The sequence below is a fragment of the Cinclus cinclus genome, chromosome 15 (assembly GCF_963662255.1).
Source record: "Cinclus cinclus chromosome 15, bCinCin1.1, whole genome shotgun sequence".
In the NCBI taxonomy this organism is placed as follows: Eukaryota; Metazoa; Chordata; class Aves; order Passeriformes; family Cinclidae; genus Cinclus; species Cinclus cinclus.
Window position 1 is genome coordinate 11,424,022 of NC_085060.1, and position 26,642 is coordinate 11,450,663.

A 26,642-nucleotide genomic window follows, 5' to 3' on the forward strand; every position below is an offset into this window, starting at 1 on the left:
CTGACCTCTCCTGGGAGCAGGCACAGGTGTGCCTGGAAATCAACCCTGGCAGATGATTGCACAGTGGTAGGGATGCATGCAGTAGGAAGAACTTTGCCCAGGGGCTATTTCCTACAGAACAGTTCTATTGACTTGAGGCTGAGGCTGCATGTAGAAAACCTGCAGCACACAAGCAGCAGCCGCTCACTCGCTTTGGGGTGCAGTGAGCTGAGGATAACTGGTTTGACTGTAGTTGACTCCAGAAGTGCATCGCTCTTCTGAAAAATACACAAAATAGGCCAGAAGATGCCATTTCTGTTTAAAGCTGAGAATGTCATTTCAGTTTCTGGTGTAAATTATTAAGACAGAAGCTTGTATTGTTTCTTTTGGGTACCCAAGGGTCTGGAATTGCTGTAGGCTTAAGCAAGGTGGAAACAGAGAGAAACTGATGGTGCCTGTGAGATAAGAAGTAGATGCTTGGTTACGGGAACAGTAATAAGGAAATTATATTGATTTCCTACAATGACTTAGGTGTGAAGAGCTACAGATCTATTTAGGGAGCAGCAGCTGCATTTTGCGGGTATGACTTCCCTCATGTCAATATTGCCTGCTACTTCCTTCCCACCATCTCCTTCAGACTGCAGCCCCACTGGGCTCAGCCCCTCACTGCTGTCCTGTTTTCTTGCTAGCCCCCCCATGCCTGTCCCCTCGCCACCACAGCCCCAGCTCTGGCAAGTGGCTTTGCAGCTCACCGTGCTCCCCCTGCTCTGCCCCTTTCCCCAGCAAAGGCAATGCTGCTCCTCTGCAGCAGCTGGCACTCCCTCAGCTCCAGCTGTGCCTCCACTAAGCTCTCCCCTGCTCCCTGTCTATGGCTGTGACAACCCTCCTGCAGCACTCAATCAATGCAATCGCCCAGGCCGTTCTTCCCTTTTCTACTGGAGCACCCACCCCTTTGGAATCGCTTCCTTCTCATCCACCCAGCACAGCCTCAGCCCTTCTGCTTGGTTCTTATCCAGCCCAGCTGTTCCATGGTTTTTCACCATGTAACCTTTCCTTTAGCCTTATGCATTCCTTGTGTCCCTCCATTCATGTGCTCCTTCTCTCTGCTGCATGTACTGGGCTTTTAATGTTTTATTTTCCTGGGCACATACTTTTGATAACATAGAATCATTCATCATCATCTATTTGAGGCAGCTCTAAAGAACATGCAGACACTTAAACTTTGCTAGTCACACTGCCAGCAACATTGACTTCACCCACTCTGTTATCAGGAACGCAAAGGCATTTAACAGAACCTTTTTTCTCTCTCACATTTGCTTTGATGAAATATAGTAACTTTTACACAGAAACTGGCTGGGATTTCACCCGCAGTGAAACCTGCAGAGCTATAAGCATGAACATTGGTGAATCAGAAGTAAAATTAAATCTTGCTAAGCAACATCCTGCCCCCAACTTTTGAGTCAATCAACATTGGCTGAAGTCCTCAGTTAGCTCTGTGGAAGCACCGTTCACTGACATGACGAGAATATCTCAAATGCTGATGTGAACTGATGTAAACAAAGACAACATCACATGCCATAAGTTTGCACCTTTATTTTTTAAAAATGAAATAGTCAAAGTACTTTCTTTTTCAAATATCGACACATAATATATTAACTTTCAATATTTACAGTGTGTTGCTGGGATGTTCTTGTAGAAAATGCATGCTTCTGGTCTGAAACCCAGAGCAAAATGCATCAGACCATTTAACTGCAGCCATATAACATAAACCTGTACAGTATCCAGTCACTATTCAGCAAAGGAGTTAGAGCAGGAATAAAAAAAGTGGGATCTATTGTTTCCTAGCAACGAGGCTGAGGCCATTATAACACAATTTCTGTAAGATCAGAACCTCTAACTGGTGTTAGACAGAAAGTGAAGATCTTGGCATACATTGTAAACATTTTTTACTGTTGATGAGAAAGCTAAAAAGGAACATTACTTTGACATATATCGTATGCTATGCTTCTCGTTCTTGTTTATTGACACTTCTGCCAGAAGAGTATGAAGATTTTAATGCTTTATCATGGTTCATACAAGTAAAATACTGTCAAGGACACGATCTGATATACTAACATTTATTAAAAGGCTAAAGTCCACCACGAGATCTAAGGAAAAACTGGAAATTGTCAAACACATTTCCTTAGACAAATAATGGCAGGTGACAAATGCCCAGACAAATCCACAGCGAGTCCAACTCCACCATTCCCAGTTTCTGCCTGGAAGCGATCCCTCCGGCAGTCAGAGTGCTTTTGACCTGGTAATGTTTTGTATCAAGGAGGGGTTTAAATAACAGCCAGCATTTGATGGGAGAAGCCTTGGGGCTGTTGGTGCAGCCTGAGCCGGGTGTCACCTGGGTGTCACTGAGCCGCACCCTGGGCACTGCTGTCTCCTTTGGCTCGGCTAAACCACGAGCTCCTCTGCATAAGCCACTTTCCCTTCTGGAGCAGCACCTTGGCTTCCAACAGCGCCCATCGCTCACCTCGGAGGAGCTGCTGGCCCTGGCCCAGCCCTGGGCACTGCTGGGGGGCTCTGTGGGCAGGGGGTGCAGGGTGGGACCCCAGAGCACGGCCAGGGCACGAGGCCACCTCTGCCCAGTGCCCAGCTGAGGGATCGGAGAGAGCTCAAAACAAAGAGCCAAGGTGTGCACATTGCACATTGACCAGTTCATATATATTTATTTGGCTATGTTCTACATAGATATCTATATATATATATTTATACTTTTGAATTGTTCTAGATTAATAAATAAATATGAAAGCAAAGGAAAGGTTACTTGTACACACTATATGTTTGGCTGTCATAAAAAATATAGCATGTATTTCTCATGGTAGGTATTTTGCTACAGGATAGTGTGCAATAGTGGATTTTATTTATTTTTATTTTAATTTATTTTATACTATATTTTAATTATTTTATTTTTCCCTCTTTCAGAACCTTGTTTGCAGTGCAGAATGCTAGCATCAAATTATCTGATCTAAATAACAATAAAAAATTCCATGCTATTGTTTTTATTTTTTCTCAACTGGGTCTCTAGGTTATAGTGCAAAATACAAAATTAAAAAAAAAATAAAATAAAAAGGAGAACTATATAAAAAAACCCCAAACCCACCAAAAACCCCACTGAGAAATTGGTCAAACTACTCAGGAGAAAAAAAAAAAAAAAAAGGAGACTGAAATATTCCCTGCCTCCATCTGAGGTTGTTCATAAACAAGATGGTCCAAAGCTATTTGTTCATGTAGTTCTCACTGCTAACTGACCCATATGTATCTACGATACGACTTCAATCTCCCATGCTTGCTCTTTCAGCAAAAACTTAATTCTTGAGCACTGTCATCTGAACACAACATTTATATTTAGTTTCCTAAATTTAAGAAACTGTTATGATGAAGGCATTTTTTTCCTTTTGTAACTGGGCCATATAATGCCACATGATACTTAATGAAACCGTATTCTCATAAGAAATATTGTTCAAAATGTACTTTAGACTGCACCAAGGAAATGGGAAAATGCCAAATCTACTTTCAAAGACAAACTTGTAACACATCTAACTTTTGACCTTTTGGCATAACATGAGAACAACAGTAATCAAGGCAGTATTAAAAACCACAGCTGTAGGTAATACAAAGTGCATTTCCTGCATATAATACAAATATAACTTTAAGAAACTAAAGGCACAAGCTAACTAAATATGTATTACATACTAGAAATGCACAGTTCAAGGTAACTCTAATAGCTCCAAATATTTGTTTATAATGGATATTTAAAGCAGTTTGAAAATGATCCTCATTAGTGAATTGCAAAAAAGTATAATTGCTTAAAATATAAGTAAAATAGACTCTAATATTGACATCTTGGATCAGAGATAAAATACATCATCACGTTTATGAATGCACTCTCTATATACAATTCATAAATTATTCTTCAATTGATTAAAAGTGTATTAGAGGCTCAAGGATTGGAAGGTCCATTTTTAGGCTGGTGTGGAGGTATTCAAATTCTCCGTGATTTTATGGAAAATTACAGAAATCCGAGCTGTCAAACTTGGATGTTGCCAGCTCCCTGTTCTGTACATTAGTCAATGATGAGCCTGATCACAATGTGTATGTGCAGATTTTGGTCCACAGGTCCCCCTGGCTGGGGACAGAGGAGGCTTTCGGGGGCCAGGCTCCCACTCAGCCTGATCCTGCACCCCCAAAGCTGCACTGGCTCCCAGGGGAGCAAAAGGAATCTGGGAAGAGACAGTAATGGGCCGAGGATGAGACCTGAGCTCAAACCCCAAGAAGGAGCTCAGATCCCAGGTGCCAATTCAGGCTCATCTCTAACTTGGGTACAGTCTGCTCCACTTGCCCAAAAACAAAGGAAAAAAGAAAACTGGGGGAAAAACAGACAGAAAGATAAAGAATGCACTTTGTTGGCTTCCGTAAATATGAGCAGAAATTGTTCCAATGCATTTACTATGTCTGTTCCGAAAGAAATGTGCAATAAATTCACTGTTATGGGTGCACAGGCTCTGTAACAAGACTTCTAGACCCCTCTGGAAAATTTTTTGCTTGCCCACCCCTCCCTCCCTGTGTGCCCAACCCACCTCCTGATAATCAAATCTTTTAAAAATAACAAGCTGGAGGAAGGATCATCTACTCTGCTATGAAGTAACTGTGTCAGTAGTGCATGTTACCTAGGGAAATAAAAATTTCTGTCCATGCAATATAATGCTTTTCTATGTGCTCTAGATATTGAGCTGAAAAGTGAGGAGTCATCCCCGAAATGTTCTAAGTTTATCAACATATTTACTATCCACACTTAGGTTCATCAACTCCCAACCCACCAATCTTCTTCAGACTCAAAAATATGAGTACTACAACAGGATTATTAATTTGACATTAAAAGAACATGATGCCTAAACCCAACAACACTGCACCTTCCAAATCATCTGAGTGAAGACAAGTCCTGGCCCAGTGACTACAGACAGGACTGATGTTGCACGGCCTGATACTGCTCTCTGAGGGCTCCCAGCTGGGGTGTCCCCAAAGCACTCGGTTAAAACCCAGCCTAGAGCACACATGCCAGTGGAAAGCATCCTGAAGACTACAGTGCCCACTAAGCCTGCTTTAGCCACCCCATCTCTGGCTGAATCCTGGCCAGAACGGTGCCACCCAACAGAATGGCAGCTCTGTGTGTGGCCAGACTGTAGTATATCCCAGTGCCTAGGAAAACCCTGGGAGAGAGGCCTGACATACATGAGTGGACACAATGTGATGTTCAGCATGGAGTGGCTGCGGGGTGGCCACAGCTGAGCAAAGGCCATATGGGACATCCTTGTATGTACTGAATCCAACCTGAGTCAGATTTCCAGGTTAGAAAATCCCTTAGCTTTTAACTGTGAGAAACATGTGTGGGGCTGGTGAGCAGCTGCAAAGTTTCCATACGCAGTCTGTTTCTGTATGCAATCCCTTGAATTTATGGGAGATCTCACTGGGATAAAAGACACCCAGTAAATATGGGTTGCAGAATCAGGCTCTGTAACCATTTAAATAACTTGTGAATAATTAAATAAACAATAACAAAAAGCTTGTGTTTCTTTAGGAGAAAGCAGAGCACGTGGTGCTCACCTGCACCCCGCAGGGCTGTGCGGTGTCACCCCGGGCACCTCGTGCTGCAGGTCGGCCACTTGGCTCACAGGACTCTGCTTCTGAAATTTTTGAATACTGCCACACAAGAACTAAAAACTGTCACTGTCATCTCTCAAAGAGTTAAACAAATGATACTAAAATACCATCTTCTGTCACATTTAAAGGCAGTTGGATATGTTTTTTCCTCTATATTTATATATACAGAGTTCTGATCTAGAAAAACCAATACAATAAACCATTTTACGTTTAAAAACAGGCAGTCTTTGGTGACGCAAAGGCAGAGATTTTCTTTGTTACCTTCTGCCTATTTCACTCTGTCTCATAAAGTGAATATTATTGGCACTGTCAGAAAGTTCGAGATACTGCTCCACAGATAAAACAAAATATCCATCGTATCCTTGTACCCGCCCAGTGCTTAAAAGCTGCTGTTTCTCTCCATCTGTCCACGCCCGAATTCCTTCTTCCCCCTCCTGCAGTCGCCTCTGCTCCTTAGTCCAGGCCTGAGCCACGGCTCGCTGCCTGGCTATCTCCAGGACATGGTTCTTTTCCTCTTCCACTGTGGTTCCGTAGCGCACGTTGAAGCAGAGCGCGCCGTGCTGGAGCTGGATGTCGGCAAAGCGTCTAGTCCTGCCATTTATCACCGACGTCATCTGCGACACCGTCACGTTGACGCCGTTCTCCAGGATGCGCCGCCCTCCTGTGCTGCCAATCAGGGCCAAATCTTCTTCCAAAGAGCCCAGCTTGATGAAGTAATGGGTGTCCCGACCCTCAATGGTGAAATGCAAGTTCTCCAGATAATGAGCGTTGTTGAGGATGGCAGCAATGCGCCGGCTGTCCTCGTTAGCCACCCCAATAATGTCAGCTGTCACTATACCGTCCTTTATTGCAAATTTGATACCTTTTCCAAATACTGAAGGAGCAGCTGCAAATCTCAGTTGCTTCACTCCTTCAGAACACTTGCCATCACTATACCTGGGTGTCATAGGAAGTTGGTCCAAGGATATAAAGTTTCGGAGTTGCTTTTGTAGCTCACATTGAATGCCAAGGATAGTCTGGAAAAGAAAGCATAAATCAAGTTTGCAGGCAAGGTACTTTGGAGTTCATTATAGTATCTCACCCTACTCATCTCTTAACTGCTTAGAATGGATCTTCAATTTGTTCAGAAAGTATCGTGCACACCTACAGAACCTGGGTATATGCACAGGCCTTTTAATCACTTACAGCAGTGCTTTCTGTCTCTTGGACTTCTTAATTTCTAGGAAACAAATGGAAACATATTTATTACAAAAGCTATTTTTGTATTTGTTCTTTTTATTCTTCCTCCCCCTTGAACTGTTACTCTAATGGCTGGTTTTTCAGCCCTTAGCAGTTCAGGGAAACCTGAATTCAAAGCTGTGCCCTTTCACATGGCTCTGCTTAGTCTCTGTTTAGTTATATCTTCTGTAGAACCATGGTAATGAATTTTACAGCTCATTCTTTAGGGAAAGCAGGTTGTGAAGTTCTTGAGACACTAAGACAATAGGCAAGTACATCACATCTATAGATTTTGCTCCCCACAGCAGCTAGAAGAAACTTCAACCCTCTCTTTGTCTTTTAACATTACACCTATCACCACATCTTTTCTGTGCCTTGGGAAAACTTAACATCTCAGTGATAATTTTCCATGGACATGCTCCTACATCTGGCATGAGCTCTGACCCTCCAGCCTTCCGCACTTGGTGGATGGCAATTGTCTTAAATGCTGGGAACATGAATGTGAACTCTCAAATGCTCTATGCTTCTCTTTCCTGACTACAATAGAGGACAGGCATCTTTACAAAATCCCATTTCTTTGTTAACAGATGCCCATATGCAAAATGTGAATGCTTGCTCAGAATACTGGTAGCTGGTCCTGTTGCAGTCACATTGATTGCCAGACTCCAATTGCTGCTGTCTGGCTCTTTGTTACTGAAAACAAGCCCTGGAGTAAGGCTGAGATTTACAGACCCCTTAAAAATCCATTGCAGCATTTCTGTTTCCTCCAATAATTATGCAGAGTTACTGACTCTTCAAAGTCAGTAAAGCTCTTTATACCCTCAGTGATTTTCCAGTGTTTGTGGCATCTTGGCTAACAAAGATGAAAAATTACTGGTTTAGTTTTTTATTCTACAAGATTTTCTGTATTTTTTTTCAATATTCACACAAACACTTTTACCCTTTTGCCTATCCTGCACCTCTAATTTGGATATTTTCTCTCTAAATAGCTGCAAATTTTCTTCACTGTGATGTTAAGAGCTTGTCCTTGAATGTCTCCTCCACTCTGATGCCAGTACATAATTGACAACATTAAAGTTTCTAGCATTCTTAAACAATTTACTTTGCCTATTACCTTGAAAGATACAGTCACATTTTTTTCCTTGGTATCCAATATTTTCTATTAAAACTCCTTAATTTTACTATTAAAAGCAGCTGAAGAGAACGTTTGCTAACCTTTCCAGGATCCCACTCCTGGGTTTTTGTTTGAAGCTGCAGAAGTTCGTATGTAGTCCCCAAAGCTTCTATCTCTGGTTTTGGAAATCCAGGAAGCACGTTGTGCAACTGGAATCCAAACAGCTCTAGCCAACTTCCAATGTCTACAAAATAAGAAAAAGATGCTGGCAAAAACGTTCATCAATTCTAGAAAAAGTGAGGGCAGTCTGCAGAAATTCCAGCTATGCAGAAATGATTTCTATTAATTTGTTTCGTGCACTAGCTACAGCATTTTTTGTAGCAAAGAAATTATTTGGTTACAAAGCATAGCTATTCTCCAATCAATAGTGTTCCTTCTATCTATAATAGAAAAAATTCAAATTAAGCTGCTTCCATTCTTCCCCTAATTTTAGCACTGAGAAAAGCAACAGAAGCAGCTATTAATTATTTTCTTGGTTACCATAAATGTTAAAGAAAACAGATCAAGTTCAGTAAGATGCAATCTATTAAAGAAATTACTTCAATAGATTTAAGATTATAGACTTTTTGTATGCAAAAGATTTCCAGAATGTTGAATCCATACCACAATTTGAGACGAAGTTTTATTTTCTTTAGAGACATTTTCATGAGAAACTGGCTACTTTTACCTGTCGTATACTTAGCAACGTCTTGGATTTTGCCAACTGGGTAATTATTTTCAAATGAGTAGAGATTAAAGGGTTGTGGGACAGCATTCAGGTGCTTCCATATACGGTGATTTGGTGTCGTCCACCGACCAGCAATGACGTCATAGTCCCGCTGACCCAGATGAACTAATTTAGTAAGAGAATCATAGAGTCCTCCATGAAAACCAATGATAACCTCAAAATCTGGATTAGTGTCCTGGTAGATCTCTCCATATGGGGTGTACAAGATTTCTTTTATGACTTGGCCTCGACTGCTAAACACAGCTAGAGGTGTCCCAGTGTTATCACAAGCAACATAATATTCTTCTCCACTGCTTAATTCCATTGCAATGAGATGACCTTGCAGATCATAATATAGAGATGTTATTTCTGAGCTAGTGTGATTGTACAAGTGAGTAACTCTTATTGGGTTGGAGAGATCAGCATAAAAGAACTGTAAGTGTTGTCCTAGGCTTGATTTGCTTGCAACTCGTCTTCCAAGACCGTCATAACAGTATTGCACAGTCCAGCCAGACACTTTGTTATATGCTTTGTTCAGCAAACCATTAGAGTTGTACTCAAAGATCTCATTGCCTCTTTGCCTGAGAAAACCATCTTCATCCATTTTATACTGAATTTCCCCAAGCCTGGTAATGCGATCTCTCAGGTCATATCTCAGAGGAGTGAGGCGTGCGCTGTTCCCATGGCTCAGCAAGTTGATGTTTCCATTAAGGTCGTAGCTGTAGCGCCACTGGGTTTTATCATTCACAGACACAGTCTGGAGCTGACCATCAGCATCATATTCATAAAAATACCTCGTAATATTGGCATCTACACCCACACGTATGTCACAGATCACCATGCGACCCATGTTATCATACTGGATGGTCATCCAGTAAGCAATAGACTTGAGAATTTCATACTGTACTTCAATCACCTGACCATTGGCACTGAAGATTTTGGTATGCTTCATCACAGTGGTGGTTATAACTTGGTTTAAATCGTAATTAATGACACTGAATTTTCCAAATTGTTCAGTCCTGCCAGAAACATCGACGTAACGGTACAGATCTATGGGAAGGGGTGTCTCATTGATCATGGCCTGCATGCTCGTGACACGGAAGTTGTTATAGCTGTAGTCAAATCTGGCATTTACAAGCCCTTCTTCACTAAACCTGAAGATTTGGCGACCAATAAGTGGACCTGTCCAAAACAAATATGGGAAAGAGGAAGACCAAGAAAAATAATTAATTATGCCCCTGGTTTACTTACCCTACAGATCTAGGACAGACAGGACATGACCTCAGGTATGCCCTTTAGCCCTACTACTCCTTAGCTGTCTCAGAAAATACTGTTAACTAAGAATATGTTAGATTTTTCTCTCACAAACCTTTATTAATGCTTGCTCTACAAATTATTCATATTTTATTAATATTTGTTTAAATAAATGTTGTTTTATTAATAATGATGATTTTTATTTACTTACAAGATAATTCTAAACTGAATTTATTTCACATGGTGATTTCCTTCCTCATATAAGAAGTCCTTTTGAATATATGTTATATTATGGTGCAAACAGGGAAACTTGAAAATACAAACAATAAACCAACTTGATTTAGTATCTAGCAAATATCCACACAGAGGAATAAAACCAACAAAACATTCTAAGAGCTATTCCATACCAAGCAATAAAAAAACCCCCTGTATTTCAAGTGGGACAGGTATATTCACCTATGGACACAGACACAGATATACACACATATTTTTCTAGTGAAACATAAAATGTAAGAACTTGTATACGTAAAGATAATGGAATTTCATGCCAGGTAAGTGCAAGATCAGGGTGTTGTGAAAGAAGCACGAGTGTCACATTTTAAGGAGCCAAAAAACTTCAGCAAAGTAGTCACAGTTAGACAAACCTGTTTGCCTGTATCTGATGGTACAGATGAACCCATCATGCATTAAATGTATTGTTTTAATAACGCCGGAAGATTCCTCGTAGGTGAACGTGACTTGCGTAGTGTCGTAGAGGATCTCGGAGAGCCGGGACTGTTTGGTGTACTTGTACAGGACCCTGCGGCCCGTGCCGGGGTACAGGGTCTGCAGCAGCCGCCCATCCCTGGCGAGGTCCTGGATGAAGGCGGCGCCGCTGTCCGGAGGGGTGTAGATGTTGCGGTAGTAGCCCACGGACAGCATGGTCTGCAGGGCGTGCCGCACCATGCTGGGCATCGTCACCGACTGCAGTGACTCCGACTGGTCGTACTCGAAGATGTAGCGCCGCTGGCTGTGCAGCAGGAGCATCACGGACTGCAACCAAACAGCAACGGCACAGTAAGGGGTGGACCAAGCACATGGGGATCCAGCTAGTGAGCCTAGGCCTGATGGTTACGGAAATGCTGAAACAACCACTCACTCTTGTAGTTTGCGCTTACTGTTTGTACAATTCCATGTGAAGCTTTCAGCTTCAGGAGACCTGGCCAGCAAGGTGGTACAAAACAGAAGGAGAATCATAGTAAGTCTAGAGGTAAGGGCCTCCAAACTGGAAGGCAGATGTGGCTCTCAGTAGCATTTCAGCCTCATGCTGACTTGCTATGTTGCTTTGAAATATTTAGGGCATCCTCTCAGGAAGCAAAAACAGAGGGAACCTCTTCCTCACCCACAGGCACCAGCAGATGTGTATAGAGGAGCTGGAAAGGGGAAACTTGGTGCATTTACAAGGTGTTTATCTTTTATTGGTATTCTGCTTATCTCCAGCACAGACCTAGCCCTTTTCCTGCATATCTTCTTTTAAATACACATAGCCCCAGAGTTCATAATATCTCCATGCTTACAGACGGATGAAAATACTCTGCAGATTCTTTGGTGTGACTACTTCTATTGTTTATTTTTAATGTTCATAAAGAATATAATTTTTATACAGATATACTTGGTATTTGCCCTGTGTTGGTTAATTGTGTCTGCTTAATGAAATCTGGTTTGCTTATCTGGCAGATGCATGTGCAAGCACAGCAGACTTTTTCTAATGATAATTAAAGTTTGGGTTCTGTACACCTTCTTACCCACCATGTAAAGTCACAGTGTCACAGAGCACAAGCTGGCTGGTGAACAGTCACTGGTGAAACAAAGATAATGAAAACACAGAATGAAAATATATGGGGGAACTCTGTGGCCTTCCCCCAGCTCTAGCAAGTGTCTTGGCTGGACCAGATCACTGCACATTCCTCGCCTTGTCTGAGTTGTGCTGGAGCACTGACACTGCCCAGCTCTTAGCCCACAAACCAAACCTACCAGGCACATAAGCAAATTTCTCAGGCTTCTGCAGGACTGAGACATCATACAAAACAAAGTCCTACATGGGACAGCGTGACTACTTTGCCATAGAGTACTGGGGAAAGAAATCAGAAAAATAGGATCTTCCCCCTCTAAGTTCAAAAATCTTCTCTGGGAAGAAAACCACCAAAAGATCAGCCCTGCAGTGTATTAAGTAGCACTGGCCCCGAGCCACTTTTCTCTGACAAATAAACCAACTGCCCATTCAAAGGGCCAGAGATAGGCTCAGCCTTGGCCATCCTCTCTACACCCCCAGCCCCCTGCCTGTCCAAGATGTGTCTCTTCCTGCCCTTGGCAAAAGACATCTGTCACCTGTACAGAAGCCAGACAGCACCAACATATGCCACTCCAGGTCACCCTCTGCCAACCAGTGATGACAGACCTTCACACCGAGCATTTTCTGACCACTTTATTGCTGCTCCACCAACCATTTCCAATATGCACTGTGTTTATTTTGTTTCCAGATTCAGTCAAGGGTCTCCAGTCTGCAGTAAACCACTGGCTGAACTCTCTCCTAGCACTGCTGTGATGCCTCTCCCTATATATTGCTCCCGTGTCTGTTTTTAAGCTGTCTGCCATTGACAGAGTATGAATAACAAGATCAGAAACATCCCCAATATAATTTTAGTGCCCCTGGGTACCATTTTTACAGCACTTTGTGGCTTTTTCACTATTGTCCAGGATAGTAAAAAGATAGACAGTACAAGGGCTAGAGACTGAATATCGTCTCAAGCCTATTAGAGGATACCATAAAGAGAAAAGAAAATTAATTCCCTATTCATCCTGATAATATTACAATAGATTTTTCAACTATGTACAAATTGGGTTCTAATTGTTTTAAAGGATTTCAGAGGGTAGCTCATAAAACATCCAAAAATCTGTCTTTTATTAAAGCAACCAGAGCCTGGTCAACCACATAATGATTGATGCCGTACGGTTTATCAAGACAAACAGCCAGTGGCCAATTACTGAGAGCTCTGCTGGGAATAGACAAATGCTGAGCATCACCACTAGATGTCATTTCTGTCCAACAGACACACACAGACACTCATCTATTTTGTCTGCCAGATTTTGGAAGTGAGCTTGGAGTATTCAGGAGATTTTATAACAGCATTAACTAATCGAGGAAAGCGACCAAACAAGAGGAACTGAATCTCATCAGTAAGAATTATTTACAATGCTAATAATATAGTGCTTTTTAAAACCTTAATTACTTGAGCTAATTTTGTAAGGGGCAGAGATTTTTGAAGATGTACAATTAGCTCATCTAGTGATAAAAACGAAAAATTAAATAACTATGAATTGGAAGCGACCTATGTAATTGATTTTTTTCCACATAAGGAATTATTGGGTCTTGCAAGGCTTCAGACAACCTTTAGCAATCATTACATAATTAACACAATGAGTTATTGACTTTAATGGAGCCACAAAGTTATTTTTCAATGTCTAATTTTGACAGTGAATTAATATTTTTTTTTTTGGCAAAAGAAACAACAGTCATGAAAGTACATTAAATAGCTGGGAGATTATTATTCTTGGTGTGAATGACTTTCCATAATTTTAATGACAAGTTTCAGTATTACCCAAGCTGCTACCTGAACCAGTAAGCTTTTGACACTTGCTTCTACAAAATCAGGATTTGGCCTTTTGTGTAGAATTCTAGAATAACAGTGTTAAGTTATATGACTTTATTTATGAGCTCATCATAAACTAAGGACAGACAAAGCAGTTTGGAAAGATAAGAAGCCTACTCCTTTCCAAAATACAGTCCATTTGGTCCAAAATAAAAAATAAGACATTCCTCCAAAAGGCATATTGCCCAAATAGCTGAATGCTGTACAAAATGCCTGTTTACTTGTAATTTGCAGAAGAGCATACAGACAAAAAAAGCCCTGACAAATTTATCTGAATAAAACTTCTGAAGCTCCTGGGGTTTGCCAGTCTTGTTAGCACATGCAAGAACCACACTGCATGCAGACAAGGAGGAATCACATTTTTATGCATTTTCCAGTCTTGATAATTTTTTTTCCACTGAGTTAGGTGCAAGTTTTTTGAGGATCAAGCTAAAATACATTCAAAATAAGTACAGCACAATTTATCTTAAAAGTACACATTTGGAACTCTTTAATATACAAGTAACTTCAAAGTCACTGGGTTTCCTGTGTGGATTTCCTATCAGTGTTACCTCTTCTGCCCCCAACGCCCCATAGCCTTTTTCTGTGGTTTACAGGTTCAGAGAAAATGTTCTGCTAACTCAGGGTGCATTGGATAGTCCAAGATGTTGCTATTTAAAAAAAACTTTGAATATGAGTTCGCACTGAGTTCTGAAAGCTTTAAAAATACAGACTGGCTTTCTGGTTTTGAAAGACAAGACCAAACAAAATGTTACTACAGATGATGTTCCTCCTTGGTTTGTACAATATTTATCTCCATAATTTGTGACCATTGCCTCTAGACATACAAGGAACCAACAGTATTCAGGGAATTTAGATGCAAAGTTACCATAAAAGCAGAGCAATAACTCATTTCATATTAATATCCCCCCCCCCCCCATTGGCCCCCATAAATACTGCAGTAAGCTTTCTCCTCACAGGATCAGTCCCTTGTTTAAAATGCAGCATTGAATAGGTAAGCTTGTGCTCATGGGCTCCTAATTTTGGCTTAAAAGAACTGTGTTTGTGGGAAGAAAGAAGTTCTCTTTCAGGACTGCTATCTTTCTGACTTTCTGACTGTTATCCAGAGTAGCAACATGATTTTCAGCAGTTAGGGTGTCCTTTGTTCACTTGAACGTGGACTGAGACAAGAAAGTTGTTTTGACCTACCAATTAAACAAAACTGAGGTGCTGATAACTTTCTTCAGAACTAAACTGTGTCAGGTTTGAGCAGGTGACATGTAGGTCTGAGCATATCCAGAGACATTTTTGTCTAGTTATAGAATTCTATGCATTTTCTGTTTTAGAAGTCTTAAATACTCTTGCAAGAGGCAGCATTATAGCATAGATTAAAATATAATAAATAAATAAATATAATAATAAATACAATAAAATAAATAAATAAATATAATACAATAAACCCAAATTTTTTTTTTTTTCTGCCTTGGCACAAACCCCACTTTTAAAATAATTTACCTTTTCTAGATATGTGTAACTCCATATTTTACCATCTGCCCATGTTCTGGAAATGATGTTCCCACTTGGATCATACTCCATTTTCTCAGTCCAGGTTCCTCTTTGTATATAGGTGACTAATCCAGAATGTGAATAAGTGATATTGACCTCGTTGTACTTGCTGATGGGGGACCATAAAATGGGGCGTCCTGTCTGGTCATACATAATTCGAAGAGTGAATTTTCGATGATCATCATAGATCTTTCCTGTTCTGGTTATGTGGTCGAAGTCAATGGAGAGCAGGTTTCTGTTGTGGGTCTAAACACAAAGGTACAGGATGGTAAGAACACAGTGCATCCTAAGTACACCCAACACAGACATGTCTGTTTCAGTCCTAATCAAAGTGAGCAATGGTTTAACACTGTGAGTTGGGCCTTACTGAAGACAAGAAAACAGAAAAGATTCAGAAGAGAAACAGAAGAACCAAAAAGAGAAATTGTTCCTTGCATTCAGTGTTATTATATTTGGCATTACAGGATGTTTCCATCTGCTAAACCCTCACCTCTGCTTTTACCTTCTCCTGAATTTTTCTTCTTTCTTCTCAGATGTGGATGAAATTCTCGATTCCAGCCAAAGAGGTGTAGTTAAACCCACAAACTAAGAAAGATCTACTATTTCACATCCTCTCTTGAGCTCTGTTAACACTGACAGGTCAGCTTCTTCTCTGGGACAACCTTCATAGCTCAGGTCGCATCTTGGTGCTGCAAAGGGCAGGGCTGTGCTTACAGCTCCTGCAGATCCTGCTCACCAGTGTCCTCATGCTTCCTCATAAAACCACCTCACTCCCAGGCTCCTGAAAGCCAGCAGCAGCTGTGCCTGGCACTGGCCATACTCCTTGTTGCAGCCCTCACCACATCTGGGACCAGCAACTCGCTGTGTCTGACAGATGGAACACAGCTCAATGCTCAGTTTGAAATCAAGTTCAACACTGATTCAGATTCATGAAGACAAAATACATTTATCCAGTGCTATCATCATCTGCCTCCTTAGATCATTCAGTCACTGGGAAATCTATTAAACACCATTTAAATCAGATATATAATTCAGGGAACCATAAGATATTGTTCGCTGACATGTCATTTTCAGATCAATGCTCAATGTACTTGTTGCATTAATCTACCACAATTTATCTGATCATTCTATTCCCATGAGTAACTTCCTTACAGTATAAACAATGCCAGTGCAGGTGTCAAGCACAGAACATGACTCAGTGCTTGCTCTCTCTGAGACTTGGAGGCACAGCCATGAAGTAAATGGTTAATAAACCCTGGTTAAAAATTCAAGATATGATTAGAATGAACATTTCTTTTTAATTCCTCTTTCTGGTTTTAGACACAAAATAATCTGAGAATCTAGAAGGAGCAGGTGTTCTTTCTTCAACTACCATTTCTAGAGTTTTATATACACACACATGTCTAACCTTAATAGTGTCCATTTACAATAGCTGTAAAATACTTATATACCCCTGTAGACTGCTGTAACTACTACAATTTATGCTCTAATGATAGTTAAGGAGCCCAAGTAAAATGTGATGCTCAGTTCAACTACATTTGCTTGTATGCAGACTGATGGTTTAAGTTTAATATAATATACTTTTTAGCAAACTTCTTAAAATTTCTGAAAGAAAATCCTCTTGGTGGCAAAAATAATTGAAAAGCAGAAGGTGTACCCTATGTCATATTCATTCATGTTCTATGTACATGTTTCATGTTCTTACTGCTATTACTATCATTTTGGAATGCAGTTAGGAGAAAGAAGAGCCTCGAATACAAATTGCTTGCAATCTGAATTTCAGAGACTACAACAAATAAGAATGAAAACTGAACAGAGGCAGAATTAGCAGCAAAGTGGAAAGCAGCAGTAATTGAAAACTCACAGAGTTAAAATAAGGTTGAAATACTTCCCTTACATTGCACATTTTATGTCTCATTTGTTTACTTTTTTATATTAAAGTTAACACCCTTCTCAAGGCAAGGCAGGATCATAAATGGGTAGGACTGATCTCAATGTTGCTATTGACAAGCTGATTTCAGATTCCAGTGGCTTCATGAAACGATTCCTCCAAGATACCTAAACCATTGTAAGGAGCTCCCTGAGAGTGGCCAGAAGTTGTGTTCTGCCATGAGCCAGGGAAAACTGCTTTCTGAAAGCAAGGTCAGGTTGGAATACCACCTAATGAAAATAGGGAGAAAATTCAGCTGACTTCAGTAATGTTAGAAGTGTGTAAAAAGATGCATTTATTCTATATTTTTAAAACATTTGTTGACTCTACTTCCATTAATTTTTTAGCTAGAAATTTTGCAGTGTAAGTATCACATAAATGTGCACTTCTTTTGATTTAATTTCCAAGCATTACCTGTCCACCCTGCTTGATTTGTAAGTCAGATGGAATAATTGCATTCTTTCCGCGTAAATGTTTTTATTTGAGCCAATGCAAACTCATACACCCTGGCAGAGGACTTAGTCCCATCTTTAGAATTTGCTGTAAGACTGGTAAATAAAGGAAGATCATTTGCTAAGTGCAATAATGAATGTGGCTGTCAAAGGCTGTGTCTGCAGGACTTTTGAACCAAGGCCAGTGAGTTATTTCTGTTGTTGTTATTAAAAAAAAAAAAAAAAACAAACAAAAAACAAACCCCTCAAAAATAAGTAAAACTGGCCAAGCATTCAATTTTCAATTCTGTAGACATTCTGTTATAAAACCTGGACTGCATCCAATGCCACGTTCCTCAAGTTATGCAAAAGTCAGGAGGGAGCAGAGCTGCATTCTAATCAGTGCATTAATATGCATCATGCTCATCAGATTTAACAGCAGTCTTCGCTTCATTTTTAGAAGCCAATTAAAGTAGCAGTTCAATTGATAAAAAAGAAGTCTTGCTAGATTAAGATTGATGTTAAAATGCCTGATTGTACATAGATTTATTATTAATATAAAATGCATACATGCCCACAGACTGTTTTATATATATTCAGGAAGCGCTGGGGCAAGCAGTTCTTCACCTAAAGGAAACCCGTGGTTAATTTCTGTTTCCAACATTTATTTAGATCCTGAGATGAAAGTTAGATGACTGTTCCAGCATCTCAGTTAATTTACTCACTTCTGTCCTGTTTCCAGAGCAGGGAATTCACACCATGCACAAATCCAACTTTTTAAAACCCAGTTTTTTCCAGCATTATTCAGAATATGCTAACAGTGGCCTCTTTCCAAAACTGGAAATAACACTAATAGAGTGACATGCTTTCAAGATGGTTGCTAATTGCTATTAGAATTTAAAAAGTTAGGACCAGGCAGACAAGGAAAAGCTTTATTCTCTTTCTTCTCTCCAAGTAGGTCATCCTTTATCTCATCCCTAGCTACCTACCTCCTAATTTATACCTTTTAGCAGTCAAAGCCGTTTGTTTCACTGATGGTATCAGGATTGATTTCTAAGTAACATCTTTATACCTCGTTTCTATGCTTTTTTTTTTCTTTCTCAGAAAACTTTTCCATTGTGCCAGTTTTTGTTCTTTAACTGAGGGCTCCTGCAAGTATGTTCATTTCCATTGAGAACTTCTACAGTCCCCAGAGCTCTTCTTTACATATATTTTCAAAGTTCAGCATAGCTCTTCTGCCCTACATTGCAAGGTTTCTAACACACTTCCTATTATGCCAGGCATGGCATAGTAAGTGTTTAAATAATTTCTTTTCAAAAAATAACTCACTAAAAGTTCTCAGAAGGTCTGCCCAGAATCTCATCCAGCATAATGACTTTCAATGATGCTATTTTTGTTTCCCAGCAGTACTCAGGGATCTGTCCACAGTAAGTCCTAAATCCATTTCACTATTTGAAAGAGAAGAGAGATGTCTCTGGGTAGATTCTTTGCTGCACTGTTCCAGCTCCTTCCATCTCCAATGACTCTCCATTCCATCAGCATACCATGCAAGTATCTCAGTGCTAAAGATGAACTTCAGGATCCAGATATTTCTGCTATTCTCCAAAGTCCTTCTTCATGGTATTACCAGCCTAAGTAGTCCATCTGTCCTTTTCTCTTGTGCCTATTTATTTACATGGTGTCTCCTTTGTGCAGAATACAAATGGACTTGACTACCTTAGAGGTCTTTTCAAATATAAATGATTCTATGATTCTAACACTTCTCCTTTCCACTCTAAAATCCTCCTTTTAGAAGAACCTGTGCTTTTAGAGGAACCAAGTTCCCTCCAGCCCTGCCCTGACAGCTCTCAGAACAACAGTCCTAGAGCTCAGTACAGCCAATGGAATCAGTACAGTCAGGACTGCAATACAGGCTTGTCCTTTTGAGCACAGACACTTCCTAAGTCCTCTTCATCTTGGATAGCTACAAAAAGACACAGCTTACAGAAATAAGAATGCAATGTTCAACACGTGTGTTGCTAGTGCATACTTTTAGAAGGACAAAGAGTAAAAGACATCAGCATATCAGAATTATTTTTATGCTTGTCTTTCACCTTCCATTCTCTCTCAGGATGAAGGTGAAGGGGGAGGAGGTTAGTGGTTTTGTCCACCAACAGCCTATTCCAGAGGTAGGTTAATCAGCTGACCTCTGGATAGCTTCAGTGTTACAATATTTCAATGAACATCTTATGCCTCTAGCCAGAATGCATTTAATTCTGACCAATTTGTGAATTTCCTCCTAATTTTTTTTTCCAGGCAGTGTTAAAGATCACATAGAAACAAGTGAAAATACAAAAGAAACTGCAACCAATTTCAGCAACAGAAAATACAAACAGCCTTATGGTGAAACTCTGCAAGATTAAGTAGTAGTATTAAATAGAATTGTGATGAACAAGTAGTCTCTGGCAATGTAAGCAAAATAGATGACTGACTACATCCTTTCTGTTTATGACTGTATTACATAAGATTCTTGTAGAAAAATGTGCCATACTGTTATTTAAGCACAATGTCACACAGAAAGCCTCCAACTGAGTAGGCAACATGAGCCAAGGAAACCACAGTTTGGATCCTGCCATCTTAACATGTTTGTCATGGTGCCAAGTTCAGCTATCTCCCCAGGCAGGGCTACGAGGCCTCACGCTAATTTAGCGAGGAAGAAGGCAGAAGGTGGGCAAGAAGAACTCAAAGAAGCTTTTGCCCACTAACAAGATCCTAAAAAGTAACTGTGACTGTCAAATCGGAACAATACCCTTTCAAACAGGTGTTTTACATACAGTAAATGATCTGGCCCAGTCTGGTCACATCTTCCAAGTCTTCCATTTATGATTAAGAAGTTGAAAAGCAAACAGATGGTACACTAATAAAAAAATCTATAGCATCTCATAATCAAAATGAGATGGTTTTGATTTTGGTGGTTTTGATTTTGGTAGTTTTAACAATCCAGAGATTTTAATAACCATCTCTATATTTTCAGAACTAACAGGTCTTCAGACATAATTCCTACCCAGAAAGGTTGTAGTCAATAACAATATTTTTAAGGCCAAATTCCCAGTTGTACTATTGGTACAGGCATTTTAAGTGGTATCCATGTGAAAACCAGAACTGATTTAATAAAAAAAAAACCTGTTGAGCAAAGTAGCAATCTCTTTTAGCCATTGTGTTATGTAATTAAATGCTAAATGTTGACCATCTGTCATTGTACTCACAGGTAAAAATAAACCAATGGTGCAATGTTAAAGCAAGTCTTTCTCGGAGCTGTGGTGTAACCCAGCCAGAGAGAGCTGGGGGTTTGAGAGCACGTGGCAAAGGGAGAATTAATACACAGCCTGTCTGGATACACAGGGAGGCTCTACATCGCTCTGAGTCAAAGGAAAGGCAGTGGCCAGGACACCCAAAGTATGTCCTGCAAGAGCCTCTGCCCTGGGCAGCAGCTGGCACCCCTTAGCTCCCCCAGAAGAAAGAAGGTTGATAGATCTGAGAGAGGCAAAATGTGGCTCCAACTTTGCTGCTGTGCCAGAGTTAACTATGCACTGTCCTTTGTACACAGTTTCTTCCAAAGCCATAATTAAGTTCTTAGTTGAAAAGGAAGAGGAAGAAAAGAAGTAATTATGCTTTGAGGTCAAATCTTACAATCAAAATTAGAGATCAAACATCCCTGAGACTGTTGGAGGAGTTTGATTCTGAAATTCATGGCTGGGGCCCACCACTGATACAAAATTTTCATTCTTACAAAGTACAACATTTCAACATGCTTTTAGTTCAATGACTTTCAAAGGGAACACTGCACTTACACAAGAGGTAGCCTTACCCTTAGCCTTCTCTCAAATGTGGAGATATTGCCTTTGGTCTGCTCCCTCCTTTGCCTCCATTCAATGAGATTTGAGTTATGCTCTCCAGGAAGGGAGATATTGCACTTCCCTAACGTGGGGCTGACAACCCCTGCTAGAATGTGAGGTTCCGTGTTAAGCGTGATTTCCATTCCACTGGCAAAGGTGACTCTCAGAGACCCATCTGGGCTGACCCGGTAGATATTCTGTGTGTTATCTGTCAAAAAACAACAAAAATCAGGGAACAGAGAGAAGATCAGATCCCCAGATTTATAAATCAAATGTTAGGCACAACAGGGCTCAGTTTGTAACCCAGGGAGATTACAGACAGCTGAACACCATCTACAGTGTGAGTTTAGCAAGCTGTAACCTCCAGCCCTTCCTAAGCCTGAAGAGCTTTTTATTATTTGGCATGATGATTTCCATTGTGAAGGTTTCCTGCAGCAGGAATGAAGAATTTTTTCTTTCAGCTGAGAAGTATGTAAAACCATAAACTGAGTGCTGACTGCTGATATTGTGATGATCTTAGCATGTTGCAGATCCCAACAGGAAAATGTACTGCTTGAACAACTGCAGGAGTACCTGAGGTCAAACAAGAAAGTTTTTTTCCAAATATGTATGATGACAGCTAGTCTCCCATTCTGTCCCTTTTCCCTGTGTCACTGTACAAAACGCTCGTCCTCTTCCCCATTAGCAGCAGGACCCTGGGTTGAGGCACAGGGATGATCAGCCACAAGGCTGAAGCCTGGTGCAACAGACCAATTGGGAAGTGGCTGTCGGCAGACAAATTAATGGATTAGCAGTGGTGGCACACTCCAGAGGCTGAGCACTCCAGAGGCTCAAGATTGTGCCACAGAGGGCTCTTAAGGGAGCTGGGGTGACCCAACACAGCCTCCCTCTCCTCTCCAAAACTACCAGAAATATGTGGAGGGTCCAGAGCAGGTCTCCACTGAGAGTATATGAAGCTGGAACTCCTCTCCCTTGCCTGGGCAGTACAATTCCTCCTCTGCAGGCATTATCTGGCACTGCTCGGGCTGGGATATGGAGGTTCCTGCAGCTCAGCTGTCAAGGTGAACTCCAACATGAGTTTAGTGCTAACATACAAAACAAAAGTCTTATTCTTACAGTGAGACTGAACTCACTCCAGCTAGGGAGTATCCAAAGCACCCTTTTTTTAAAGCTAGTCCACATGGAAGTAGCTGGTCCAGTTCTTGAGATGTGAATACAAGGAAAATAGTAAGGTATGCCAGAAAGTAAAGATAATTGGACGGAAGGATCCCACACCTTCACAGGGTGAAGGCTGTTCACAGGGTGCTTTGTGCTAGTTTCTCAAGATAAGTAAACTTGAAAATGATATGAACTTATATGACACATACAACAATAACTAGAGCTGTTAATTTCTGGCACTGCCTGTTGTGTTCCAAGCACTTTGCTGAGGCAGACTTTGATAATTTACCAACTTTGAAGAGTTTCAGATTTAAGGACAGACAGATCAGGCAGCAGATGATGCAGATAGCAGATAGAGTGACTTGGACAAAGCCTAACAATGACAAAACAATATAAATATTTCTATTTATAGAAATGGAATAGAAATAGAATTTATGGCAGTGCTGTCTCTACCATATAAAGTGAAGAGGAATGAGAGGTATCTTGTGAGATGAGTTCTTCCTAGTTTTTTCTTACAGATCAAAACTTGAGAGAAAGAAAAGTCCTGTGATGTGCTCAGTTACAAAGCTTTTCTATAGCAGACCTAGAAAGACATCAGAGAGCTATTTCCCAGCACCTGCTCTCTCAAAGCCTGAGCAATCCATTGACAACAAAAAAACCCAACCAGGACAAAAGACCCCAGATCAATTAAACTGTGTAAACCCAAAACTCTGGTGATAAATCTGCAAAATCTGGAGGAGGACAATGGGGCACTTCCATTAGGCAGCAAGCTTTCTTTTTTATTCTCCCCCTTCCTACAAGTGGTGCCACCAGGCCACAGAACTACCAGAAAGAATACACAGTATTCTGCTAAACAAGGCATTTCAGTGCTAAAATGCCAGTGGAACCTGTCATTCTTCTGCAAAGTATTTCTTAGAATAACAAAATTCAGTGTATTACAGGTTAGTCTAAGTCCTCCAGATACTGAAGCAGAAAGTAGCATGTAAAGCCTAGAGACATCAGAGATTTCAGTAATTAGATTTTATTCATGGGATTCTTCTAGGAGAAAAATTCATTTGTGGATTGTTTCTAACTGGTAGCCCAGGAGAACTGTAGCTGTTTGTGCTGAAGCAAGGAAGAAACAAATGACCAAATTCCAACATCTTCTTCCTTGGCTGACAGTTAAGAATGCAGTAATGTCTAGTGTTCAAAACACAGTGATTAGGGAAGAAATAACAGAAATACTTCCATTACCTTGTTTTAAAGTATATATTGTAGAGGTAGCTGAGAAGTTTGTGGCTGTGATCACATTCTCCCTGTTTGAAGTATCAAGTTCCACTTGTGTCAGTTTTTCAACATCGCTGTGGAAGCTGCTGACCTCCCCTGTCGGGAAGGTTGCATTAGTCAGGTGGCCATCAGAGTCATACCTGCAAAATGATGTCAAAGAGCCGTGAAAATACACCACTACTGTCATGCGCATACTCCTAAAAGCAGAAAAAATAGTGAATAAAGCAGGAAGCACTGTCAACACTGTGCAGTAAGTAAAAAGGTAAGAACTGGTCCATTTAGTCACTCAAAATGCATTCAGCACCTAGCCTGAATTCCTGCTTGGAGTCTTTTTCGGTGGTGCTGGATCAAATACAACTGGGAATACTGTGAGATGCCACCTACATCACTCAGCCTCTGCCAGAGGTTTCCGCGCTGCTCACGGCTGTTGGGGTTCCCCCAGTGGGCTGCGATGCAGGAACAAGGCCACTGGAGGTCACTCGGTAGTCAGGCATCCAACTCACCCCTAAAACGGCATTTTCATACCCGTAAGATTACACCAAACCAGTTCTTACCTTCTGCGACACTTAAAAGCTGCCTTTTGTCACAGACGTGTGAAGCAAATAATATGAGTGGTGAATATAAAAAAGGGGACCTGAAGTGTAACACCAGTGAAAAAATTAGACTGAAATCTGCAAGAAATAAGTTGCTTACATGGGTTTTACTCTTGTGCTTCGTTTCCCATGGGTCTACTTAAACCAGCAGGAACTTCTCACCTAGAATCTAGAGTACCACATTGCAGTTCACCTAGACTTTATCAGTGCTAAAGAAATCCTTGTAGCTCAAGGTACTTGATTGTGAATCGGGCCATGTTACCGAAAAGTCGATAATTAATTCCAGAGCTCTGGAGCAGTGTTTCTAACGGGTCTTTTCAGTTCTACCAATATATTTCTTTTTTCTGATGGTTCACATGGAAACCAGAACAGAGCATTGCTTGGTGCTTGATATTGTTTCACAATAATGCCTCACATCTTAAGAATCTTATTGATGCTGGCATGTTTTTATTCACCTAAGACAACTCACTGACATTGCAGCGTATTTGCATGAGCAAAACCAACTCATGCTCATAAAACAGAAACTTATTTTGCAGGTATGAAAGCACAATTAAGTTTTTATGTCTTATTAGCTGTCTCCTTTCACAGACCAAACTGGTATATCAGCCGGCAGAACTGCACTGTCACCAATGAAGCTTTTCCAATTTACATCAGGAGATGATCTGGCTTTGTCCTTCCCTTTCAGGTATTGGCATAATTTCTTTAGGATCTTTGTTCGCTCCTAATTAGTCAGACAGAAGAAGTACTGGAGTAAAAAACAAATGGGGTTTTTTGTCTTCCCTCCAATACATAGAAATAAAAATCGAGCAGCTGCTCTTTTCCAATTAAACACTAGAGGATGAACTACTGACCATCTTGTTTTTTTGACAAATAAGTTAAAATTAATCAAACGTTAAATTCAAAATAATCTCTCTCCTTTGCACCTCTCATTGCCTTTACATATATTGTGTGGCTTATTTACATTCTCCCCTTATGCTGGTTCTGAGCAAGTTGACTGGGTGTCACAGGCAGCGATTAAAATTGACTCAGACCCCTACTTTTCATCATTAGAAAACTCCATGAACATCAGGCAGTTGTATTTCATTTACTGCTTGATCAAACAGGTACAACAGCTTGGTAGGTTATTTGGATTTGCTACTGTACCACAGAAAATCCCCCAAAACTGCACTTTTAAGGTGCAAATACAGCTGGTTTATTGGAATGCACTTGTGCTCAAGACACAGGATCCATCTTCACTAAGGAGTTCACAGTTTTGCTGCCGATAGTGCTGCTGCTGAGGTACAAAACTCCCTGTCTAGCTGAAAATGGGATAAACTGTTCCTGGCTGGCTGGCCAGGTAGGTGCTGACTTGTAATGAGACCCGAGCACACGCCAGAGGCCTCTCACTCGTGTAGATGGTCCCACTGACCTCAAGGAGAACATGCAGAAAAGTGTCTCAGTATTGATTCCACAGCATGATCATCTAAAGGGTTTTTTTCCCTTCCAGATTACTCCAAGAAAGTCAGCCCTCTGAGGACAAGTTCTGTCACTTCCCACATGATGAATAGCACCACACTGGGACTCAGCTCCTGCAATGTCCTACCCATACTAATAGGGGTGGAATCATGACATATTTCTAAATGTTAATTTGGGGCTCAGTTATGCCACTGTTAATCATGTCAGTGACCATTTAATCATGCAAATAATTGCACTGATTTCAGTACTAACATGAGGAAGTGCTCACCAGTATTTGAAAAGCACACATGGGGATATTGCTTCACAATCCATTTGCATTTCTATGTGTAGCACAGTTAAGAGTTACATAATTTCAAAGGGGAAGCGGTCTAATTAATTTTTTCAGAGAGTTGTTTCTTGCAGGTGTTTTCTTGTCCTTGACTTAATAGAGGCCCAGTGCTTCCCCTCCCCTTTTACTGCTTTAATGACACAGTATTAAAAGAAATCTAGATGACTTAAAATTGTACATTAGCTATAATTGTATGCAAGAGCTCTTTCAGCACTTCAATTCCATCAGATTAGAGCAGATGGATGACAAGTACTTTTGTAGGTGGTTTTCTACCTCTTAATAATTTCCCTCTGCAAGTGAATCTGACATACAGGTAGATGTTCTGAACAGGT

At 40.6% G+C, this 26,642-nt stretch overlaps 1 protein-coding gene across 2 annotated transcripts in view; it reads right to left on the reverse strand.

The window, feature by feature from the left end:
• Window positions 1-5,945: 5,945 nt before the first annotated feature.
• The window catches only part of TENM1 (teneurin transmembrane protein 1), a 237,586-nt gene continuing 216,889 nt past the window's right edge, over window positions 5,946-26,642 (reverse strand). For both annotated transcript variants that reach the window (XM_062503122.1, XM_062503121.1), the window contains 7 exons: window positions 23,902-24,074; window positions 21,483-21,718; window positions 15,224-15,520; window positions 10,685-11,072; window positions 8,748-9,968; window positions 8,122-8,264; window positions 5,946-6,704 (listed from right to left, as the gene is read on the reverse strand). In XM_062503122.1, coding sequence (XP_062359106.1) covers window positions 5,946-6,704; window positions 8,122-8,264; window positions 8,748-9,968; window positions 10,685-11,072; window positions 15,224-15,520; window positions 21,483-21,718; window positions 23,902-24,074 — 3,217 coding nt within the window. The remainder of the gene's footprint in view (window positions 6,705-8,121; window positions 8,265-8,747; window positions 9,969-10,684; window positions 11,073-15,223; window positions 15,521-21,482; window positions 21,719-23,901; window positions 24,075-26,642) is intronic.